At 38.6% G+C, this 21,434-nt stretch overlaps 1 protein-coding gene across 6 annotated transcripts in view; it reads left to right on the plus strand.

Annotated features, from left to right (window-relative positions):
* ehbp1 (EH domain binding protein 1) overlaps positions 1–21,434 on the plus strand; it is a 163,230-nt gene that overhangs the window by 12,573 nt on the left and 129,223 nt on the right. For all 6 annotated transcript variants that reach the window (XM_085477106.1, XM_085477108.1, XM_085477110.1 and 3 more), the window contains 3 exons: positions 11,457–11,514; positions 11,616–11,711; positions 16,265–16,318. In XM_085477106.1, coding sequence (XP_085333232.1) covers positions 11,457–11,514; positions 11,616–11,711; positions 16,265–16,318 — 208 coding nt within the window. The remainder of the gene's footprint in view (positions 1–11,456; positions 11,515–11,615; positions 11,712–16,264; positions 16,319–21,434) is intronic.

Here is a 21,434-nt window from a genome sequence, read left to right on the forward strand (position 1 = left end):
CCCTTAGAGTGGAAGTAAGATGCATGTTGATCATTATTTGCATTGGTTTCCTACTACCACTGTGATTCATGAAACCCTTTTGTTCTCTGTTTATTTTTTAAAATGAATGATTATATGCAGGGATCTTTTGGTGGGAAGCACATATTCACTCATAACATCTTGCTCTTTGTGTTGTTGTGATATCATCATATGCCAGTGCATCATGGGTTGTTGTGCACAAGTTTACTCTGGCACACCTGACTTCAGCCGTTCATTTTTTTTTATCAAAGTAATGAAGCTATGGTTCATGCGGCTGTCATCTGTTTGCTAGTTTGCACTTTCCTGTCACAAACAAGAGAGACACGCCATCTTGTCAACCATTCCCCGTGTGTAAATGGCTCATTTGTTTCTCACTTATTTGATTTTATTTTTATTTTGTCAGTTGCCATTCCCAGAAATTGGGACAACTTACCGTATTTTCACGACCATAAGACGCACTGTACTAAAAGGCGCAGTCTCAGTTATGTGTGCCATTACTGTATTTAACACACACATAAGGCGCACTGGATCATAGGGCGCATACAAGTACCGTATGCGTATTTAAAAATAAAGCGGGAGCAAACCTGAGTTCGATACCTTACTCACATTTTTATTACCAGTAATCGTCATCATCATCAACAACACACAAGCATACAAGTGTGCGTATTTAAAAATAAAGCAGGAGCAAAACGAAGTTTGGTACTCACATTTTTATCATCAAACCCATGGAAGTCCTCATCCTCTGTGTCTGAATTGAACAGCTGCGCTAAATCTCCATCAAACATGCCAGGTTCACTTTCTTCACCGTCAGAGTCACTTTCCGTGCCGTGCGGCTCCTCGGAAATGATGCCGGCTTTTGCGAAAGCTTGAACAACAGTGCCAGCAGACATGTTAGCCCAAGCATCTACAATCCATTCGCAAATTGTGGCGTAACTCGCCCGGCGCTGCCTTCCACTCTTGGTGAAACTGTGGTCTCCATCGGTCATCCATCGCTCCCAGGCCGCTCGCAGCCTTACTTTGAACGGGCGGTTCACACCGATGTCCAGCGGTTGGAGTTCCTTTGTCAGGCCTCCCGGAATGACAGCAAGCTCACAGTTCATTTGTTTCACTAGTTTTTTCACATCGGCTGTGAGATGGGCACGCATAGAGTCACAGATTAAGAGCGATGGTGATGCGTGGAAAAAAACAAAAAAACACCTGGTCTCCTTACATACACCTCCCTCAGCCACTCTTTCATCATTTCCTCATCCATCCAGCCCTTTTCATTTGCCTTAATGATGATTCCTGCTGGAAACTTCTCTTTAGGCAAAGTCTTTCTCTTAAAAATCACCATAGGCGGCAGTTTCTGTCCATTAGCATGGCAGCCAAGCACAACAGTAAAAGAAGACTTTTCGTGCCCCGTTGTGCGTATCGCTAGCGTGCTGGTCCCCTTCTTCTCCACAGTGTGACTCACCGGGATGTCAAAAGTGAGCGGGACCTCGTCCATGTTTGTGATGTGGCTGGGCTGGATGTTTTTGTCCCCGATGTGTTTGCTGCAGTAGGAGCGGAAGATGGCCAGCTTTTCCTTATAATCCGCTGGAAGTTGCTGCGCTACCGTAGTCCTGGTCCGGATGGAAAAATGGCACAATTTCATGAAAAGTGAAAGTGAAACTGCTTTTAGCCGAATGGTGACCGTCGAAACACTTCTCCCGCTCGTTCTTTGCTCGATGATCCACCGCTCGAGTCTTTCCTCCAACTCGGGCCACCTCGCCTTATGTCCGCGGAAACTCAGCTGCGTTTTCTTGACCTGCCGGAGCTTGTTTTCTAGCTTCCTCCATTTGCGAACCATCGATTCGTTAATCTTAAATTCTCTCGCCGCTGCTCGATTTCCATGTTCCTCCGCGTAGCTGATGGCCTTCAGTTTAAACTGTGCTTCATAAGCGTGTCTCTTTGCCATTTTCAGGGTTGCGCCCACACTTCACCCTTTAGCGTTCTCATGGTGTTCTCTACTACGTCCTCCTTACAACACACAGGGCGCACTGCGCTATAGGGCGCGCCGTACTTTTTGAAGAAAATCTAAGACTTTTAAGTGCGCCTTATGGTCGTGAAAATACGGTAAACACTGTTTTATTTACCAGAAGTTTCCATACTCTCTGTGCAGAGAGTTTAACCCTTCATCTGCAGGCCAGTGCTGTTAGCCAGCAGCAGCATTTTGTTCCCTTTGCTTCCTGTGCTTTCTCACGGGGTAAGATTTAAAAGACGCTTACCTGACCTCTGTTCCTCAGGGTATGATGGAGCCTTTGATCTCCACTTTCATCCATCCAGCCTACCCACTTTTATTCCTTGTACCTTGCTCTCAGCTAGTCCCTCTTCTCAGCCATGGTAGACCTTTCATAATTGGCCACACTTGACCTTCAGTCTGTTTCTGCAGTTAAGCTCTCAGCTACTGCTGCCTCCACAAAGCTATCCTTTTAAGAAGAGCTCTGAAAAATAATAGCTTCTGGCTTGAAACAACTCAGGCTGTTTACAGAATGGGAAATGCTTCAAAGTAATCTTCATGCTTGATGTCTTTAGGTGTTCAGTGGAAATAATGAAGTCTAGAAGTGACTGGAAAAATCCTCTGCTTTTCCAATTCACACTCCAGTCTGTAGTTTTTATAGCAGCAAGATCCAGTAAGTAATGAGGTTAGTAAAACAAATGTTTAAATTAGACACTAAAGACTGTAGCTGTTCTGTGTCTTTAGTCTATAAAGGTCATTTTAATTAAAAAAATCCACAAATACATAAAGTTGTCAGAAATACATAACCTGGCATTACAGTAGTCACAAACAAACATTCATGGACTGGCACACAAGCTGATTAGAGAGGTTCTCTAGCTTTCACTCCAGACTCTTGTACTTGGCTTAAGTGCTTTCAGCATTAACTCTGTGTCACTGACCCAGCTTTTGGCTCACACAGACACACTGACTTACTGTTGTATAATTGGAGGTCAAATGACTGGCAGTGCAGGCCAGAAGAGAGAAGGAACAAATTTCAGATTTTATAGGAAAGTTTTTTAGATTTTACAAAATGCACACAGCAAGATGATTATAAAGCACTACTGTGTTGAAAATCTGTCTGTTAGATGTCCTCTTCAAAGCTCAGTTGCAGCTTAAGAGGCGATGTTTACAAGTTGTTTCAGTCTTCTCATTAAAAGGATCAAAATGCCCACAGGAATGAGGGCTGGGTCATTAGTTAGATTTTAATTTCAATTAAGAATTTGGCTTTCAGCAATTATGAAAACAAAACTTTGACATTGATTTTCACTAGGAAGCTCTCTAAAAAGTGAAATTCCTAAGAGGTGGAAAGGTCATTAACAGTTTCCTGCCTTTAGTTCCCCATTACTCTCCTCCTGTCCCTTGTTGTCCTAAGGATGAGTATCCCTGGGCCTTTTTGTTGCAAGAGTCACCCATGCATTTCATGCATTTATTCTTTTTTTTTTTCTTCTTCTTTTTTTGTTTTTGTTTTACCTTTTAAGATAGAGCCAAAGCGTCAACCCCATCAAACACCTTTAGAATGTGCTCGAACGGAGCTCACAAACCAGGTGCGCTCGTCCGATATTGGTGTCTGACCCCACAACTGCCCTTTTGGATGGATATGCAAAAAAATTTCCACTGATACACTCCAAAATCTTGGAAACTCATTATCGCAACAAGCTTCAACTTAAGAAGGGAAAGTTATACTAGGCTGTTTAATTTGCATGCATAACTATACTCCTCAATATGTTGGGGAAAAAGTACAGAACTCAATAAAATAAAATAAAAAAACCCCCAAACAAACCCTTTTGTAAATAAGATTAAATGGACTTACAATATTAAGGAAGCTGTTTTCCAGTGAAAACAGTTCCCTCTCCAAATAATGCTCTCATTGCTGTCTTTACTGAGTCAGAACTTACGAAGTAGGTCGGGTATGACAAATACATTCTTTTGCTAAGCTTTTAATGGTGGGGCTGTTACTGTGTGTTTCTCATTTTGACCAGATCTTTGGCGTTAAGCGCTTGTGGCAGTCAGTTAGCGCTGCACCCCTACACTGCATGTCACATGTCAAAGAAGAATTCTCTTCATTGCATTCATCCCTGGGGTTTTTTTTTTTTTAATTTTTTTTATGGCTGGTGGCTCACTACATTTGAGTATGACAGTTCTATTTGGAAAACTTAGTTTTCTAATGTCCTTGATACCACAAACCAGGATACTGTTAAAAATACAGCAAACAAAGAAGAATATTTATCTTTTAGCTGGATAAAAATGGAAATCATTATTTAGTGGACAGCTTTGCTTCTTGCAATTTGCCAAAGTGTCTATTGTGTTTTTAAGATACATGATACTTTATCACTGTGTTTATCACTTGTTTTATTGCAATGCCACCAAAACTTAGCTGTGCCCTGCCCTGCTGTGTGTTTGGGTTTCCTGCACTCTTAGAGTGTGTAGGTGGTGTGTGTGTGTGTGTGTGTGTGTGTGTGTGTGTGTGTGTGTGTGCACGTATACGTGTTGGTTTTAGAACTGTCATGCCAAAATGAAGTGTTTCCTTTCTCCTGCCTACAGGGAAGATATGGCAGCCACAACTTCCTGACACACCCTTCACTTCCAGCTATCCAGGGGGATTGAGGTGTGCAAACAGTGAAGCGCGAGATTATTTGACTGTCTTTGGTTTAAGCTGCACATGTTTTTCTGTGGGGTTATAGATGGTGACATTATTTCACTTTTTGGGAAATCAGCCTCTCATGCAGTTTGTGAACCTTTTTTAAGAATTGATAAGAAAGAAATGCTTTTTTTCTTACAATAGTTGTCAGATCACACTTTGTCTCTCTCTGTATTTCTTTCTGTCAGTATTTCTGTCTCCCTCTCTTTTTCTGTCTCTTTAAATCACTGTTTTGCTTTCCCTATTTTTTTCCTCCCTTTATCAGTTTCTCTTTATTCATCTTTATTCTTCTCTCACTTTCTGTCTCTGTCTCTCTCTATATGAATTTGTCTATCAATTGAAATTCAAAGGTGCTTTATTGACATGAGTTTCTTAAAACTTGTTTGAAAGCATCATAATACAGTTTCTAAAATAATATTAATAGGAAAAAAGAACAACAAAATTAGACGTTTCAGCTTAAATTGAAAAGCTCAGTGAACACTTAAACGTCATATTGGACATGTGTGTGCATGTGTGTGTATGCCCTTTCTCATTGTCCTTGTTCCTTTTGCTGATTGAAATTCGGAATTACCTAAGTGAATGAAATAAACTAAGAGTTCCTTACTTCACTGCACAATTTCAGGAGGAATTGCGTCATCTTTGTTCACTTGCCAATTTGTGGTCATTGAGCCTATACTTCTTTATGATCTGGCTTAGTTGTCCATTTCTGACAGTTACGAGATATTCTATCCATTCATAAGCTCTGTTTAGGTTCAAATGACCTTCTAATCTGCATTAGTTTCTTCTTCTGAGAGTTTGAGTACTCTCCTGTGAATGCTAATGATCAGTAGGTATTTGTTTGTGGGTGTGGGTTTTTGTTGTTGTTGTTGTTGTTGTTTTTTAAACATGAATGTAAAATGTATATCTGCAGAGCCTTACATGTAGAGGTCGTGATTATTGAGTGGACTCCATACATCACTATGATAGAGCACAAGGAGCAGGATGATGCGATTAAATATCTCGCTTTATCTCTTAACTCTATCTCTCTATAGTTCTTTATCTCTTATCTCTCTTTGTTGATCTCTCTTGGTCTAAATTTCTCTTTCTCCATGTCAATATCTCTTTGTCTTAGAGATATCGATCCTAAGCTGAATTGATTGAGAAATCTACTAGAAGTAATCTGGTAATTTTTGGTTAATTATACTAAATGGAAACTGTTGGTATGTTGGTAGGTGGTGTTTGTGAAGTCTATAAACACATACTCCACAGTAACTTCAGGATTATGGACTCCACATATTGCTGATGTGGTGTTTAAGGGAACATTAAATAACTACATGCTCATTAAATGCACATTTTTGTGGATAAGAAATATCCACTTTAGTCTTATCTGCCATCTCTTCCCAACATACACATGCACAAATTCTTAGTCTTTTCATTTCTTTCTTCAACATTCTTCGAATATCATTTTCACTTTTTTTTTTTTTTGTCTTCTTTAGAACATTTTCCCTCTTGTATTGCCATTTAGTTCGCACACTTTTGTGCTCATTATTTCATGCTTTTTGCCTCTTTAATTTCTGTCTCTCCCATTCTGCTAGTGAGAGTCAAGTAAGGGTACACCTACACCATCTTACCTAAATTATCAAATAAAGCGGTATATAGGGTGCTCCTCTGTGGGTATTTTAATTGCCTAGTGCTTTGAAAAAAATAATGGTGCATTTTAAGCAGCAGCTTCTCCAGTGGATTTCTTGTACTATGAGCAAACTCCAACTCAATTGTCTTTGACAGTTGGTGGAAGTGGTCCTTGTTCTGTCCTGGAGCCTTGGCGAGCACAGCGTTAGCAGTACATGAACCAGTTGTTTTTTTTTTTTTTTTTTTACTTCAAATCTTTAGATCAGAATGAGGACTACCTTTCTCAGCTTCTCCTGTCTCTAGTCTTTTGCCCATCTCCGCTCTCTCATTATGAAATGTTTTGGGTATGGAGTACTTTTGTGAGGGGAGGCCGGAAAAGGCGCTCCATATTTCCCAGACCTCCTTGTGGGAGTGTTTCTCTGCTTTCAGGATGGAGATCCTGGTAGTCTGTTTTTAGAGAAGTCCTGAATCCTACTGCACTTTATGTGGCTGGCCCAGACTCCTTCCACTTTTTTGTGTCTTTTACTAATTTATTCTGAGGTTACTGTGGTGCAGGAAGTAGAGCAACTGTTCTTGTTGTTTGATGCTATTTAAACAAATTGTATTCAATTTGATAGAGCAGCTTATCTGCTAATGGGAAAGTGAGTGGTTTGACCTGTGGCTCCTCTAGTCTGTGTGTTGGGCAGGATGTTCAACCCCAAATTGCCAATAGAATAGAACGGGGCTTGTTGTGTAGGATTGCTTTGAGTGGGCACTATATAAACACCAATCCATTTGCTGTGGTATCAGTTTGTTGACTGGAGCTCCAGACCTTTAGTTTATTTTATCTTTCTTTAAATGGAAATCTTTGTTGGTAAAATAAATCTATGTCAAATAAATGTATTATTCTCTTTCTATGTTGTGGCCACATTGAGTTTGCTTGTGGTTTTCTGGGATATTTGGGATATTCAGAGACGACAGAGTCCAACCCAAGACTGGAGGGGGTGAGGGTACTTGATTAACATGAACTGAAATTTTAAAATAAAAGCGATGGGATTCCTACTGAGTAAATTAATTGGAGGGGCTGATTTTTCTCCTGAATAAATACGAAAAATGTAAAAACTGAGATTCTGGGTCCATCCAATTCTCAGGAGAAGGCATGGTTTGGTCCAGGAGTGGAAGGTGTATCACAGGCGCATTGTACATATTTCAGGATGTCAGTGGGGGAGGTTGAGTTCTTGGCAGAATTGGGAACATATCTGAGGAGGCAGAGAAATCATTTCAGACATTTACCAGGAGCAGCGTCTAGCAGTATGAATGTAGTAAAATACTATTATTTTACTGTCTTTATGTATTCAGTAACGGCACACAATTTGAGTTACGAGTGCAAATGTTGCCAAATGCTAGTTGGTCAGGTCTTATTTGGATTATAAAATACTTGTTTCAAAAAAATAAGTACTGCAAATTCATCCAGTGAAATTATGCGGTTGACGTGATCAGCTGCAGTAAGAGTAGGTGAGTCTAAAAAAATATTTTTAAAGCAAAAAAATATCTGTACGGATTTTAGGCATCCAGTTTGTGAAGGTCTTAACATTCAGAAGGGTAGTGGTCATGCTCAAGTATGAGACAAAACGCTCCTAGGGTTTGGACTTCATAATAATTTGTTTCAGATTTATTTTGTGTTTTGCTGTATGTATTTGTGTGGGTATCACCAATTTCTGTTCTACTGCTGCTTATTTTGGCCAGAGCACTCTTGGCTTAATTCTAATCTGTGTACTGTGCTTTATCCTATTGGTGTCTTTTCTGGATGCCACTTTGCAAAGTTCTTACATGAAGAGAAAGCAGAACCAACTAAACATATACTATAAAATTATAAAACATCTAAACTAAATTTCAAATCTAGGGTAAACATAAGGCTGTAATCTAGCTGTGAACTCTACTAGTGAACTCTTGGTATGACTGAGAGCTGATGAATGCCACTTTAATAGTTTTTCCTCAGGCCTTTTTGTGGCCGTCTTCATCTCATTTGTGTTTTTGTGTTGTGACATTCCCCTCTGATGGCTCATTGATTAATGTTACACACAGAATGAAGCCTTGAAGTTGTAGCTGAACACAACTAAAAAAGGGCGTTGAAATAATATAGCCTGCAGACAAATGGTTTAAATTTTTCTCATAGCTCAACAAATACTGTACAAAGGAGACAAAGGGAGGGTGATATTTGTGTGTCTCTGCCTTCTCTCTGATATGGCATGTGTTGTTGGACAATAGCTCCTCTATGTGTGGCCTCTCCTCAAGGCTGAAATTGTTATGTCATTTTTCTTCTCCCCTCTCCTCTTGTCTCTTTTCACTCTTTCCCTCTTTTCTCTTGTCTTTTTGCTCTCTGTAACACTGTCTGTCATTCTTTTCCTTTGTTATTGTTCTCTTAAAAATCTTATACATAAAGGCTGGTGCATGCATAAATCTAGTGTTTAACATCCAGTACTTTACACTAAAATATTGCAGATACAGAAGTTCATGATGCAGATCTGGATTTTAATACCAATCTGCATGAAGAGGCTTAGTGTTTCATTCTGAATTTTAAGTTTAAAATGTGCTGCTGTTTAATTATTCAGGTCTTAGTCACGCCGACTGGTAGGCGAACCACCCTGACGGTTGAAGACTGTTACTGGAAATTGCTGTCGATTTGTTAGTGAAATTATTGGTCACATTGTTGATACTGTAGTTGCTAGCACATTGCTGCAGTTGCCTGTAGTTTGCATAGAAGCTGACATAGATGCTGACTTGCCTGCTAACACTCACCAACTGGTCACCATGTAGTAGCGAAAACTCTGAAACATGAAAGGTGCAATGCAAACAGGAAACAGAGAACATTTGCCTTCAAAGTAAAAGTTCTGTCTTATCGCTGAATCTAGCATATACAGTGCTTAATAGATGTGCTAGACCACTGCCAAATTATAGTTACTGTATTTTTTTTTTCATAACAGTTTAAGGACTGTATCAGAATACAAATGTTTTACTTTCAGTTTGTTGCGCTTGCTCCCCTCTCTCTAATGAGACTGGCATGTTTGTTGTACACAACACGGACGCTCTGTAAACCGTTATCTATAGGTTTTAGCTGTGTACTGTCAGCAGAAAATGGCATGAAAATGTTATTTGTCTTACTCTTTCTCGTGTTTGTGTTGTTGTTGTTGAGTCTTAAGCTTAGCTGCTGTCACGATGAAGCGCAAAGTCATAAAATAGACCAATTAATTGCAATGAAACAGTGTTAAAACAGTACAAACTGTCCACTACAGGAAAAGTCTGTTCTTCACATGCTCAATTTTTTTTTTATCTAGATATTTTTTTGGCACTACTTCTCCTCCGTGGTGAACTCTGCTGTTTCAGCGTTTCCTAAAATCCATCAGTCTTCATAGCCAGTGATTCACGCAAATGGACACAAACTCAATACTATGATATTCATTTAATTTGTTGACTTCTCCTTATGTTAGGTCAAACTAGTTAGAAACTAGAAAGATGTTTGTTGTGGATTATACACTATGGGAAGCTTTTCATTATTTGATTAATATATACCAAATTCAGTAAATGTATAACCTTGTATTTATTTTTTGCTTTATGTAAAGTTGGGAGGGCGATGTTTAAGTCAACATTTATGTTACCATGCATTTAAAGAATGATTTCCAGTCTTTCTCACAGAGAGGGATGAAAATTGTTGATTTAACACTGGTATTATGTCATTACTCATTATCAACAGATACCAAAAGCTAATGTATTAGTGTGATATTGGAAGTAGGAAAATCTGGATTAGTGCATCTGTAACTGATAGCAATATTAATATGATGTAGCTTCTTGTTATTTAGTCACTCACAGAGCTTATAAAGTTATTTTGATGAATACACGTAGAGTAGTTCGCTCCCTTTCTTCGTGACAGTGGAAAACCAGAGGTCTGCATTAGCTACAGACTGCTATCCATGAAGCTGGAGAGGTTCATAGCATGAAGTGGAGGCTTGCCCATGAGAGTGAGTGAGAGAGATGCTTAAGCATGACTAAAAGCCAAAGTATGCCTCAGCAGTTAACACATGAACCGCAGCACCATCAGCTGCATTTCAGAATGCACTTAGATGCCTAATCTGAACTACAGCCACTCCTCTTCTGAACACCCTGCATTGTCTTGAGGCTGTTTAAAAAATTGTATTGGTTTGTTCCTTCAACTGCTGCCTGTCATCTCATTTGTCAGTTTAAAAAAAAATGTTATGCAGCAGTACTTATATTTTTTAAAATAAGGAATTACATCAGGTCACAAAAACTTTTTTTTATTAGACTGCAACTTCAATTGTTGATGTAAAATAAGTAAATATTTCTTCTAAAATAATCTAACATGGACGTTCTTGGTCCTGTGGGAGGCGGATTTGAACCCAGAACCTTCATGCTGTGAGGCAACAGTGCTAACCACCACAGCACTGCTAACCACCACAGCACTGCCTTATCATGTGACTGAACTTAGCATGGCAGTTTGTAAAATGGTCACAATCTCTAATCTACTGATTTTTGTTTCTGGGCATGAATGTTACATTTTTATTTTTTAATGTTCCTGATAACAATGTTTGCTTTGTCTGTTCACATATGTACTAATGTTCATGTACAACAAAAAAGGCTTTTTCGTGACTGTTTTTCTGGTGAATTTGGGCTGAAAGATGTGCTGTTGGCATCCCAGGTGTGAAACCTCTCCAAATTGCTTCCTCCATGCTGTGTTAGCTCTGCCACTAACAGCTCGTGCACTGATCTCAGTGGTTATTACACCTTACAGCTGATTCCATCCTGGACTGGATCAGATTATCCTAACTCTCAGACCCCTATTTGTTTTTTGTTTGTTTGTTTGTTTTTTCTCCTGTTAGACTAAACTCGTACTTGTATGTGTATACTCTGTATTTCTGCAAGTGTGCATCCTGTTGTTTGTGCTGCAGTCTGCAGGGACAAAGCTGGGGTTTAGTTGTCTCATCATGATTTATTCATGCTGTGAGACTATGCAGGTATTTGTATATGTGTGTGCAGAGCAGAGGGCTTATCAGGGTTTTAAACTTGAAGCAATAAAATACAATCTAGTTTAGACTGACAGTAATTATATGTTGAAGTGTAGCACAGAAGTGGATGGACTGGCCTTTTTTTACATTAATCTTTCTTTTCTCTCTCTTCTCACAGGCAACCAGACAAACTGGTGGTGGTTTGGACGCGTAGAAGTCGACGGAAATCCTCCAAGGTTGGTATTGGATTAGATGCATTTTTAGTTTAAGAAAATTTTCAATTTCCACTTATTTCCAAATGTAATTTTTTTTCATCATCCATCCTTCTGTCCTGCAGTCTCACAGCTGGCAGCCTGGCATCAAAAACCCCTACAGAGGAGTCGTGGTGTGGCCGGTACCAGAAAACATTGAGATCACGGTCACTCTTTTTAAGGTAACCTGCTGCTCTATTATCTGTGTAAAACAGGCCTTTAAGGAAACTCTAGCCCTAATTTTTCAGACTTTTCTGGGAAAATGTTAGGCTAAACATTTATATACATTTAGTTGGAAGCACACTTATTTAGCCCCCTTATCAAACTAATCCTAATAGCAAAATGTGAACTTTTCCAGTTGATTTCAATACCAAAAGCACACACAGACGGTTAAAATTGCTCAACACAGCTAATATTTTTCTAAATTTAACATAAAATGCTAATTTTCCTGACTTTTGCCTACAATTCCTTAATGAATCTTTCACAAGATCACAAATTTACAAATCAATTGTTGTACAAACAATTTCTAACTTCCAGAGTTCAGGTTTTTCTGTTAAAGCCATAAACCTATCAGGCCTAGAGCTTAAGAGAAGAACTTTCATAAAAGAAGGCAGTCTGGAGGTGGAAGAATGATGCCATCTACAATGAAGCATGGTGGTGACTCTGTGATGCTCTGAGGCAGTTTTTCTTCCTTGGTTAATAGAAATCTAGAGTGTGTAGCATGGAATTGTCATCATGCTACTAAAGTGCTAAAGACACAGGGGCTGAAGGATTCAGTCAAAGCATCATGATTGGTTGAATTTGGTAATTAAATATTAGTTTAATAAAATGTTCAATCACACTTGTGTAATATGATCTTTACAAATGGCTTATGCCAAAAATTCTGCTTCTATTGTACACTTAAACAGGTATCTGTCACCTTGTCTGACTTACTTAAACATACTGGCCTTTTTGCTGACAGGTCAGCTCAGAGCTCAGTATCTTGTTACCCATAACTCCTACCACAAATCTCTACCATAATTGTCTTGCTTTGTAAAGTGGTGGTGGTGGCTTTTAACAATTTGGATACTAAATACATGAAAATCTAGTCAATCCCAAGGCACTTGACACAGAAACCTTCAAATAGAGTAAAGACTTCATCTCCAGACATCTGTAAAAACAAATCCTTACGTCTGCTTTCGTGTGTACTAGCTCAGTTTTTTGAAGTCTGTGGTTGTTGAATGTAACTGTACTATTAGTGCCTCTCTTTTTTTAGGCCCACTTCCACTTCCTGTCTCAGAGGAAGTAATAAAGCTGTTTTGGTAATGAGACAAAATGCAAAACCATTGAAGGCACCATTCAACCATTAAGTTGGATGGAGCTCAAATCAAACGGCAATAGAATGCAGTCTGTAAGCCTGCTGCCTTGGTAGAAAGGTTTTTGTTTATTCTGGATAATAAAAATAAAGAAACTCTGAAACATCATCCTAGTTTACACGAACACAGCCAGGAGCATGTCATAGATCAGGGTGTTTAATAATACAGTCCGTGAACCATGATTGGACAATCAAAGCATCTAATGCTGTGCAAAGAAGGTCGGCATAACTTTTCACTATTTGGTCTTCAAGAGTTGTTGATGGGAGTCGCAGTGTAAATCATTTTTAAGAATGTTTGACTTTATTATTTTGGTATTTTAATCCAAGAAGGTTGAATCATTGTCACTTTGACACCATTCTTACTAAAAAAGACACCAGACAAGGTTTTGGATGTTGCATGAATATTTAAAAAAATTAGATTGATTAATTGATCATTTATTTTGTGCATATGTGTACATACATACAAGATGGAGCATATATAGAGGAAGGAAAATATTGTCTTCTAGTACAACAGGTGCTTGAAAATTAGTGGGAAGAAGTGGTACTTATAGGTCCCCCATAGATGAACAATTAAACAAAATTTCCTGTCTGTCGACAAAAAGATTTTCCAGTGGATTAACAATACATTTCATTTTTTTAATTAAATTGTCAGACTCAGAGTAATGAGCTGCCAATAATGTTTTATCTAACAATACAGATTTATTTCTTTAAGAGGAAAGTAAAGTAGCTGTGCTGAGAGGTTTATTTGATTTAGTAAAGCAGCCTTTCTTTATAATGTTGAAAAACTGAGACTTAAAGTTGAAATGGTGCTCATATTCCTTAAGACATCTCAGACTGAGTGTCATCCATTTTATAAATGGATAGTGCATTAAATGAGAACATTTTTATACTGTATTTCAACTGCTTTACACTGAGTGAAAGGGAAACGTTGTGAATATTTATAGTTGTATTAAAGATCTCACAGAGTCGTTAGGGGGGAAAAAAGATGCAGGGCCTGATTCTCTTTAGATTCTTGACTTTATTATTTTTCACAGCTTTTCAGTTTTCTGTGCGTGTAGCATAAAGCTCATGCTGGAAATACTGTCTACAGTAAAACCCCAGACAGAATCAGACCCTTTGAAAATGCATTAACACCCTAATCTGCAGTAGTTATATTACTGGCAAATACTTTCCTGGTCAATTGCAGGTCAAAAGCTGCATGCAGAGTTGCTCTGGTAACCTTTCTTGGTTACAGAAATAATTAATTGATGTTGTATAACAATAAAATATGAGCTTAGTTTCAATTATTATATTTCTGGTGGTACCTGTCAGCAGGGACATTCAGTCCTCTGCTTGGATAGTCATGCACATCCCTAGCCTACAGTTCTGTAGATTTGAGAGTTCAGGTCACCTCTCTGGTCCTATAACGCCTAAATGTTATAAAGGGCTTTTAACGTTACCTGGGTCATTTTACCTGTGTTATAGGAAACTGCACCAGTTTTTACACATTATATGTTTTTTAAATGAGACTAGGTTTGTGCCCCGATTTTACAGTACTTTTTCAAAAATCCTGTCTCTTGAATTGCCCAAGTGTAACACTTGGGCAATTCAAGTATCTAATAACTTACACTTCTGATTTTTTTTTTCTGAATTGTGGTAACTGAAAGTGAGGGGAAACGTAACCATGATTTTAAGATCCTGTCAAAGTGTTTTCTGGCCTCAAGCTAGCTGAACTAGCTGAGCCCTGCATTATTGTAGCCTCGGGGGGATGTACACTACCAGACAGCCTTAGCTGAACTTTGTATATAGTAAAAAAAAATCATGAGATTAAATATTAACTGAAGTAAGCAGTGCTCTGGCTGCTCATTATGCAGACAGATCAATCCTACCAGAGATAATGTGCATAATAAAAGTGGGCAGTTATTGTTTTTACCCTATTGAGTTTTAAATTACCGGTAGCTGGATTTGACTTGTGACATTTTATTTTTTTAATTTTATTTTAAAGTATCTGAAAACAAATCTCACTGAGAGTACCACAAGAGTTGTTCGGTTCTGAATTATTGGAAAGGACAAGCATTTTCCTGTTCGTATTTTAAAAATATTTAACAAAATAATAAAATCCTTGTCACTAATGTTGGAATTTGTTAATGAAAACGATATGTCACAGAAGAAGGTGCATGCTGTGTGTGATCTGCAGCTTCTGTTTACCAGCAGCACTAAAACAGCTGATAACGCCTCACTCTGCTGGTGCTTAAAAGCAGTTTATGTGGGATGTGAAATAACAGCAAGTTTACAGTTGGGGGGGGTATGTGAGAAGGCTGTGTTATTTTCTGTGTTTGTGTGTGGGCGTTGTCTGATTGTTACACTAGACTGCAGGAATATTGATTTCTGGGAGTGTGTCCTGAGCTCAGCCAGACAAAAAGGCAATCAGAGCTCGTGTATTACACACAGAGGCTGCAACAAACAGCAGACTGTACATTTGTGTTTGTCCTCACTAGAGAAACTCCTCCTCTACCTTTTAAATGAAGTCTGGTTTAAAATCTGTCCTATGTTTGTTGGGTGGATCAGCTTTAAAGCTTTTATATCACTATTATTATTTAAATCTGGCCATTGTTTGCATTAATACTTTAGTAAAGGTGTAGAGACTAAACCTGAGCTGTGCCCCATAAGTCATAAGTGTGTTTTTAGTCTGGGGCTTGCCCCCTGGTGTCGACGTATGTCAGCTGACCATCCTTGAAATGCCCATTGCAACCAGGGTTTAATGCATCTCTGAAATCCAACCTATCATATCACCTGTTCTGCAATTTGACTCCCACAGTCCAAATACTGGCATAATATATGTGCAGATGCTTTAGCACCTGAAGTGATTGTACTGGTTTAACCTGCATCCAACCATCTGGTTTCAATGGGCCCAGTTTTTAGTGTTTACCACTTGACATGCAGCTGTGCTTTCTCTCTTTGTACTGTGTCCAGCTCTGTCTTGTGTTTGTGTGTACTGTGCATGTGCTTAAGAGAGTACTGGAGAGCAGTGAAGGTCACCCACCGCAGCACAGTAAGGCCGGGCTGCTTCCTGCCTCCGTTCCTCTCTTCTTTCATTATGTCGATTTTAAACAGGCAGGAAGATGGGAAGAGAGGCAACACAGAGATGCTTAAAGTACACAGAAATTTTCTGCATTTTAATGTTTCCATCTGTGGATTCAGTAGCCCAACCTTGTGTAATTGAAAGTCACCTCAGTAATGCAAACAATTTATAAGGGGAAATGGAACATAAAAACTGGGTCATGAGGTGAATAGAGATGATAGTGGGTTGGAAGCTGTTGAGCTCACTCAGTTTTCTGTCTGTTGGCACACGGCCAAAGTGAAAATTAGAATTTAATTAAATAACTGTTGTCTTGTTTGTAGGACCCCCACGCAGAGGAGTTTGAGGACAAAGAATGGACGTTTGTCATTGAAAATGTGAGTACTAAATGTACACATGCTTCTTCATTAACATGGTTAACGATGCTTTTGTTGTTGTTACATATCCATATTTTCTGTCTAACCTGATGGTTGGAAAGGAGCGCAGCCTATAATTGTGTGAAGTGCTCAAACTCATCTGAAATGTCATATAGAGGAACTTGGGGATTAGATGTTAAACAAGACAGGGATGATTTACCAGCTTTCAGTATTCTCAGGAGTCTTCTAGGGACACGGTCTTTGCATTTCATGTGCAGATTGTGCCACCATGTGGTCAGTTTATGTCATTACATAATCTGAGTACCTCGGATTAAATGGCTTGAATAATATTCATGTACATGTTTTACAAGGATATATTTGTTTTTATTGTAGTAACAGACTGTTTTTCTCAAGTAATAGTAGAGTACTTTTTACACTTGTCTTTTTGACGCCACAAACCATGTGCATGTAAAATACATGTGCTTGTAAAATTCAATTGTTACTTTATTAACGCAAATGTTTTTAGGAGTTCCCATCAATTTATATTACAGCAACTGCTTTTCCGTAATGTGCTCATGCCATGTTAGTCAGACTGCTGTATAAGTCAGCAGAAACAAGTGAAAACTGAAACTTTATCCAAGGAAGGACAGTTGCTTGCTCTCTAGTAGTCATGCTTGGGCTGTCATGGAAAATTGACTGAGGCGAGAAAGTGATAGTGGGGAAGCCTTTTTTCTTTAGGTGACACAGCTTCAGATGTTGTGCACCATATTCACTGTCCCATGACAGTGGAAAAATAAAAGCCCTCTTCACGGAACGATACTTTATTCAGCCTCTTTCCATTTCCACAGTCACAACTGAGTTGTTTCAAACATTAAAATTTAACCAGCCAGTGAGTCAAAGACGGCATCATTGTTAACCTGTAACCTTTTAAAATGTTACATTTAAGCTCTTTTAGACCTACCATTTTCATTACATACTTTTATTTAAGGATATGCATTTACACTTTAAGTGATATGGTTTTGCTCTGCCTAGATTGTTGCACCAACTAATTCATATTTCCAAAAAAGAAAGAAACTGTAAACTGCTGAGTGTGGTTTGGCAGACACAATTTTTGAAAAAAGCCTCAAAAAACAATTTTTAGTTAAAAAAAACTAAAACAAAAATTGGCAAGAAGAACCAAAACATGATAAAATAACATGGATGGAGAGAATTTCTTGTATTGTAGAGGTTTGTGAGAGCAGGAAGAAACTGAGACAGCAAAGTAGAGAATTGAAGCAAACTGGTGAAGAGAAGTGGAGGTGGCCAGGAAGAACTGGAAACTTTTATTTGCTTTTTTCATGGTAACTTGTGGCAGGTTTGTGACGTGGTGTCCATCAATCTTGCACACATGTTGAACTAACTGAGTCTGCATTTTAAATTTCAGTTCAGTCTTATTTATATAGTGCCAAATTACAACAGGAGTTGTCTCAGGGAACTTTATATTGTAAGGTAAATGATACAGAAAGAAAACCCCTACAATCATATGACCCGTTACGAGCAAGCACGTTGGCAACAGTGGGAAGGAAAACCTCCAGGTGTTCCTCCAGGAAAACCTTCCTTTTAACAGGAAAAACCTCCAGCAGAACCAGGATTACGGAGGGGCAGCCAGAGATTAATAATAACTAATGATTAAATGCAGAGTGGTGTATAAACACAGAGGAGAGCACTCAGTGCATCATGGGAAGTGCCCAGCAGCCTAGACCTATCGCATCATAACTAAGGGAGGATTCAGGGTCACCTGATCCAGCCCTAGGATCAGGTGGAGATAGGAGAAGAATATGCTCCCTCTTTCTAGCATTTTTAGTTAAAACGGACAGCTTTTCAGGCAGTTTTTGTTAGGACATCCTGATTAAAAACAAATGACAGAAGTTCAGCCTAAAAGTAATAAATGCATCAATCTAAAAAATAGAAAGTATTGTCTTTGTTTTCTTACCATCTTATTGTAGAGTCATACCAAGTAGCATTTTTATTCACAAACTTTATTAGTAGTGCAAGCTAATGTAAATGTGACAATAAAAATACAAATTTTGCCACTGAAATAGGCCTTCTCTGCTACTGGAACTGTTGTCCCACATTATGGCTAAAGCTCAGCACTAATTCCGGTTCAAGGTACACATAAGGGGAAACTTTCAGGGCAGGCGCCACCCTGTGGTTAGTTAATCAACTGTTGCTTTTCTCATAATTAAATGAAACCCCAGAACATGGTAGTAAGCACCATTTCACCTCATTGTGTAGACCGGCAAGTAGTTTTAAAATGTAGACATGGATAAAAATCAGGTCCTCTATTGCACTGTGGCCTTTTTTACTCATAGGCATTAAATCCTTCCACTCAATTTAGAAAAACAAAGCAGAATTCACCATCTTTGTCCTCATAAGGTATCGCTCCACCAAAGGAAAACCACCAGGACTGTGGAGAAAGCATTTTTCACTGTTTTTCTTTTTCTTTTCTTTTTTTATCTAGGATTAAAAACTAGAAGATAAAAACCTGCACACCTCCAAAATTAACCAGGAATCTCATGAAAAAAATCACTTTAAAACAGGGATGTCAAATTCATTTCACATTATGGGCCACATACAGTACAGCTGGGCAATATGTAAACATTTTTCCGACCGACATTCATCAGTCCAATAAATGACGATAGGCGATATATTCGTGGAGGTGACTTTTTGATGGGCGGAGCAATTTATACATGCACAGACTGCTTTTAGAACACAGAATAAGTCCAAACATGGAGGAACTATTTGCCAAAAGAAAATACAAAGTCGCCAATGGGGGATTTCTTTGGCTTTAAACCGGATGAAAGAGGTAAACCTGAGGATGTAACCCAAGGGATGTGCTGCCTATCCAGACGTATAGTGCCAGCAAAGGACTCGCGCAACTAACTTGAATGAGCAAATACGTGTCCACCAACCCACTGAGTATGCCAGGCTACCACCAGCGTCTGCAGCTCCATCACCAAGCTCTGGAAAAGCTTTTCACCAGCAGCATAACATGGAAAGGACAGCCCCTGGTGGACACAGTGCACAGTGAGACTGATAAACAGTGGAACGGCCTGTAAACACGGGTATAGTGGAAAAAAGAAGCCAGTTTCTCTTTGTTTCCCTCCCCAGCATTGTGTTTTTGTTTTGTTTTTTTAATTTAAATAAAATGTTATTGTTTGTTTTAACATAGGCTACCCTAGCCCTTTTTCTTTCATTATGTTATGAGTTTGAGTAAATGAATCGCTGCTACATTTGGGCGCACACTCTGAGGGTGCATTTGCACACAGCTGGAAGAGGGTGACGTTAAAACAGCCCTTTAAAAACAAATAAATAAATAAATTCCTGTTGACTGCTTCTCTTAGCTTCAACCAACATTATTAGCAAACTTACTCATGGGCAAATAAATAAATGGGTAAATAAATCGCTCTTGTAAAAACGACCAGTGAAAAGTTCAACATTCGTCCAATTGCCCAACCTTAACATACAGCCCACTTTGATTTGTGTGCTGGAGCAGGGAAACTCCCCTTTCTATGTAAAGATGTTTAAATATAAATTTAAACTCTGAGATATGCAATTATTAAAACAAGAAGTGAAATTTCAAGGATATGCCTCTGGTTATCCAAATGATAAAGAAAACCTTGCCTGGAGTTGTGTATACCTGTACTACTTATTTATTTTATTTTTTCCTCAGTAAAACCAAGCAGGTTTTATGCAAATCCTGACATTCAATCATGTGAGCAACGCCAACAATCACTAGGTGCTCTTTCTTCATTCACTTATGTCCATCTTCTGCTCTTTTCATCTTTTTTCTGTTTTCACAGAACAAATCATTGCACACACAAAGAGCAGCTGTAGCCAAAAGCCCCCACTGTTTCTGCTCCACCGTTCAGCAAGTTTTTCTCCTTGTAAATTTCCACACAAAGCATGATAGGAAATGATATAAAAAGGAATCCAGTTGTAGTCATGCAACCAGTGACCCTAAAAGATCCCTAGTCTTTGCAGAATATATCAGTTTATCACTTAAACCTCTCACATATTGACTTTAGATGTGAGAGAGGTACCAAACTCAAGTCTTTTGTTTTTTTTTAAAGATTTTTCGATGAACAGTTGGTGTGAATACAATTATGTGAGATTGGTTTTACTCGAGTACTTCTGTATGGTATTCTGGTCCTTTAGTTAAAGGACAAGGATACTGCAACATATTTAATCAGGAGCTGTGAAAGTATTCAAATAGTTCTGTTTCCAAGAATTTCAGCTTGGAATATCACCAGAGACGGGTATTTCCTCTCTTATGCAAGCCTTTTTTTTAAAATTTTATTTTATTTTATCCTAACGAATGGTCAGCCTGCATTTCTACGTGCAGAAAATTTTAAGTATATTACAGTAAAACAATTCAAAAGTTAGTTTTTAATGGACTGTTTTGTTTGTTGTTTTTTTAATTAGCAGATTTATTATGCGTGCTGTTATATTAAAGGGTTAGCTGTTTGAAGTAACAAATCAACAACAACAAAATTAACTGTACCAATTTTCTTTGTTGTAAAAACAGCTGTTAGACTTCATGACACGAGTAAACACATCTTTAAGAAGTGCTCTCTTAAACCAACTTCCAAATATTCCAATGTGTGACTTTAGGGAGACATGCACTGCTAGTGACCAACAGGGATGGACACCGAGACTCTTCCACCCTGTTCTTAAAGAATGTGGAAAAATAGAGCTGGCAGAGAGCACAGAAACTGTCACTTTCTGTACTCGTCAAGCTCAAAGAAACGACGCTGCTCTACCTTTCTATCTTTGACAGAGAGTAGAGAAGACAAGCAGGTCAGCAGGTTTTCTCTAGGTAGAGCGTGGGAGAGCACAAGAAAAGAAAAAGCAAGAAGGGGAGAGAAAAAGACAAGTTGGTGGTTTGCCTGTGTCTCTGCATACCTGACTAATGATAGAAAGATCAAAGCCTGACAAAGTCTACTGACAGCAGGAATGGAGGGAGAGGAGGGAGAAGGCAACCTTACACCTTCACACACATGTGAAGGTATCCTGAGGCCGAGTTTCTCCTAACTATAAAGCCTAAAAAAGATCCTTCAAACAAGTCCCTTAGAAATTATTTAGAAAAACTCTGAGC

Source organism: Copadichromis virginalis, linkage group LG13 (assembly GCF_057382275.1).
Source record: "Copadichromis virginalis isolate Kocher_CV1m ecotype Utaka linkage group LG13, C_Virginalis_male_GT1.1, whole genome shotgun sequence".
Taxonomy (NCBI): domain Eukaryota; kingdom Metazoa; phylum Chordata; class Actinopteri; order Cichliformes; family Cichlidae; genus Copadichromis; species Copadichromis virginalis.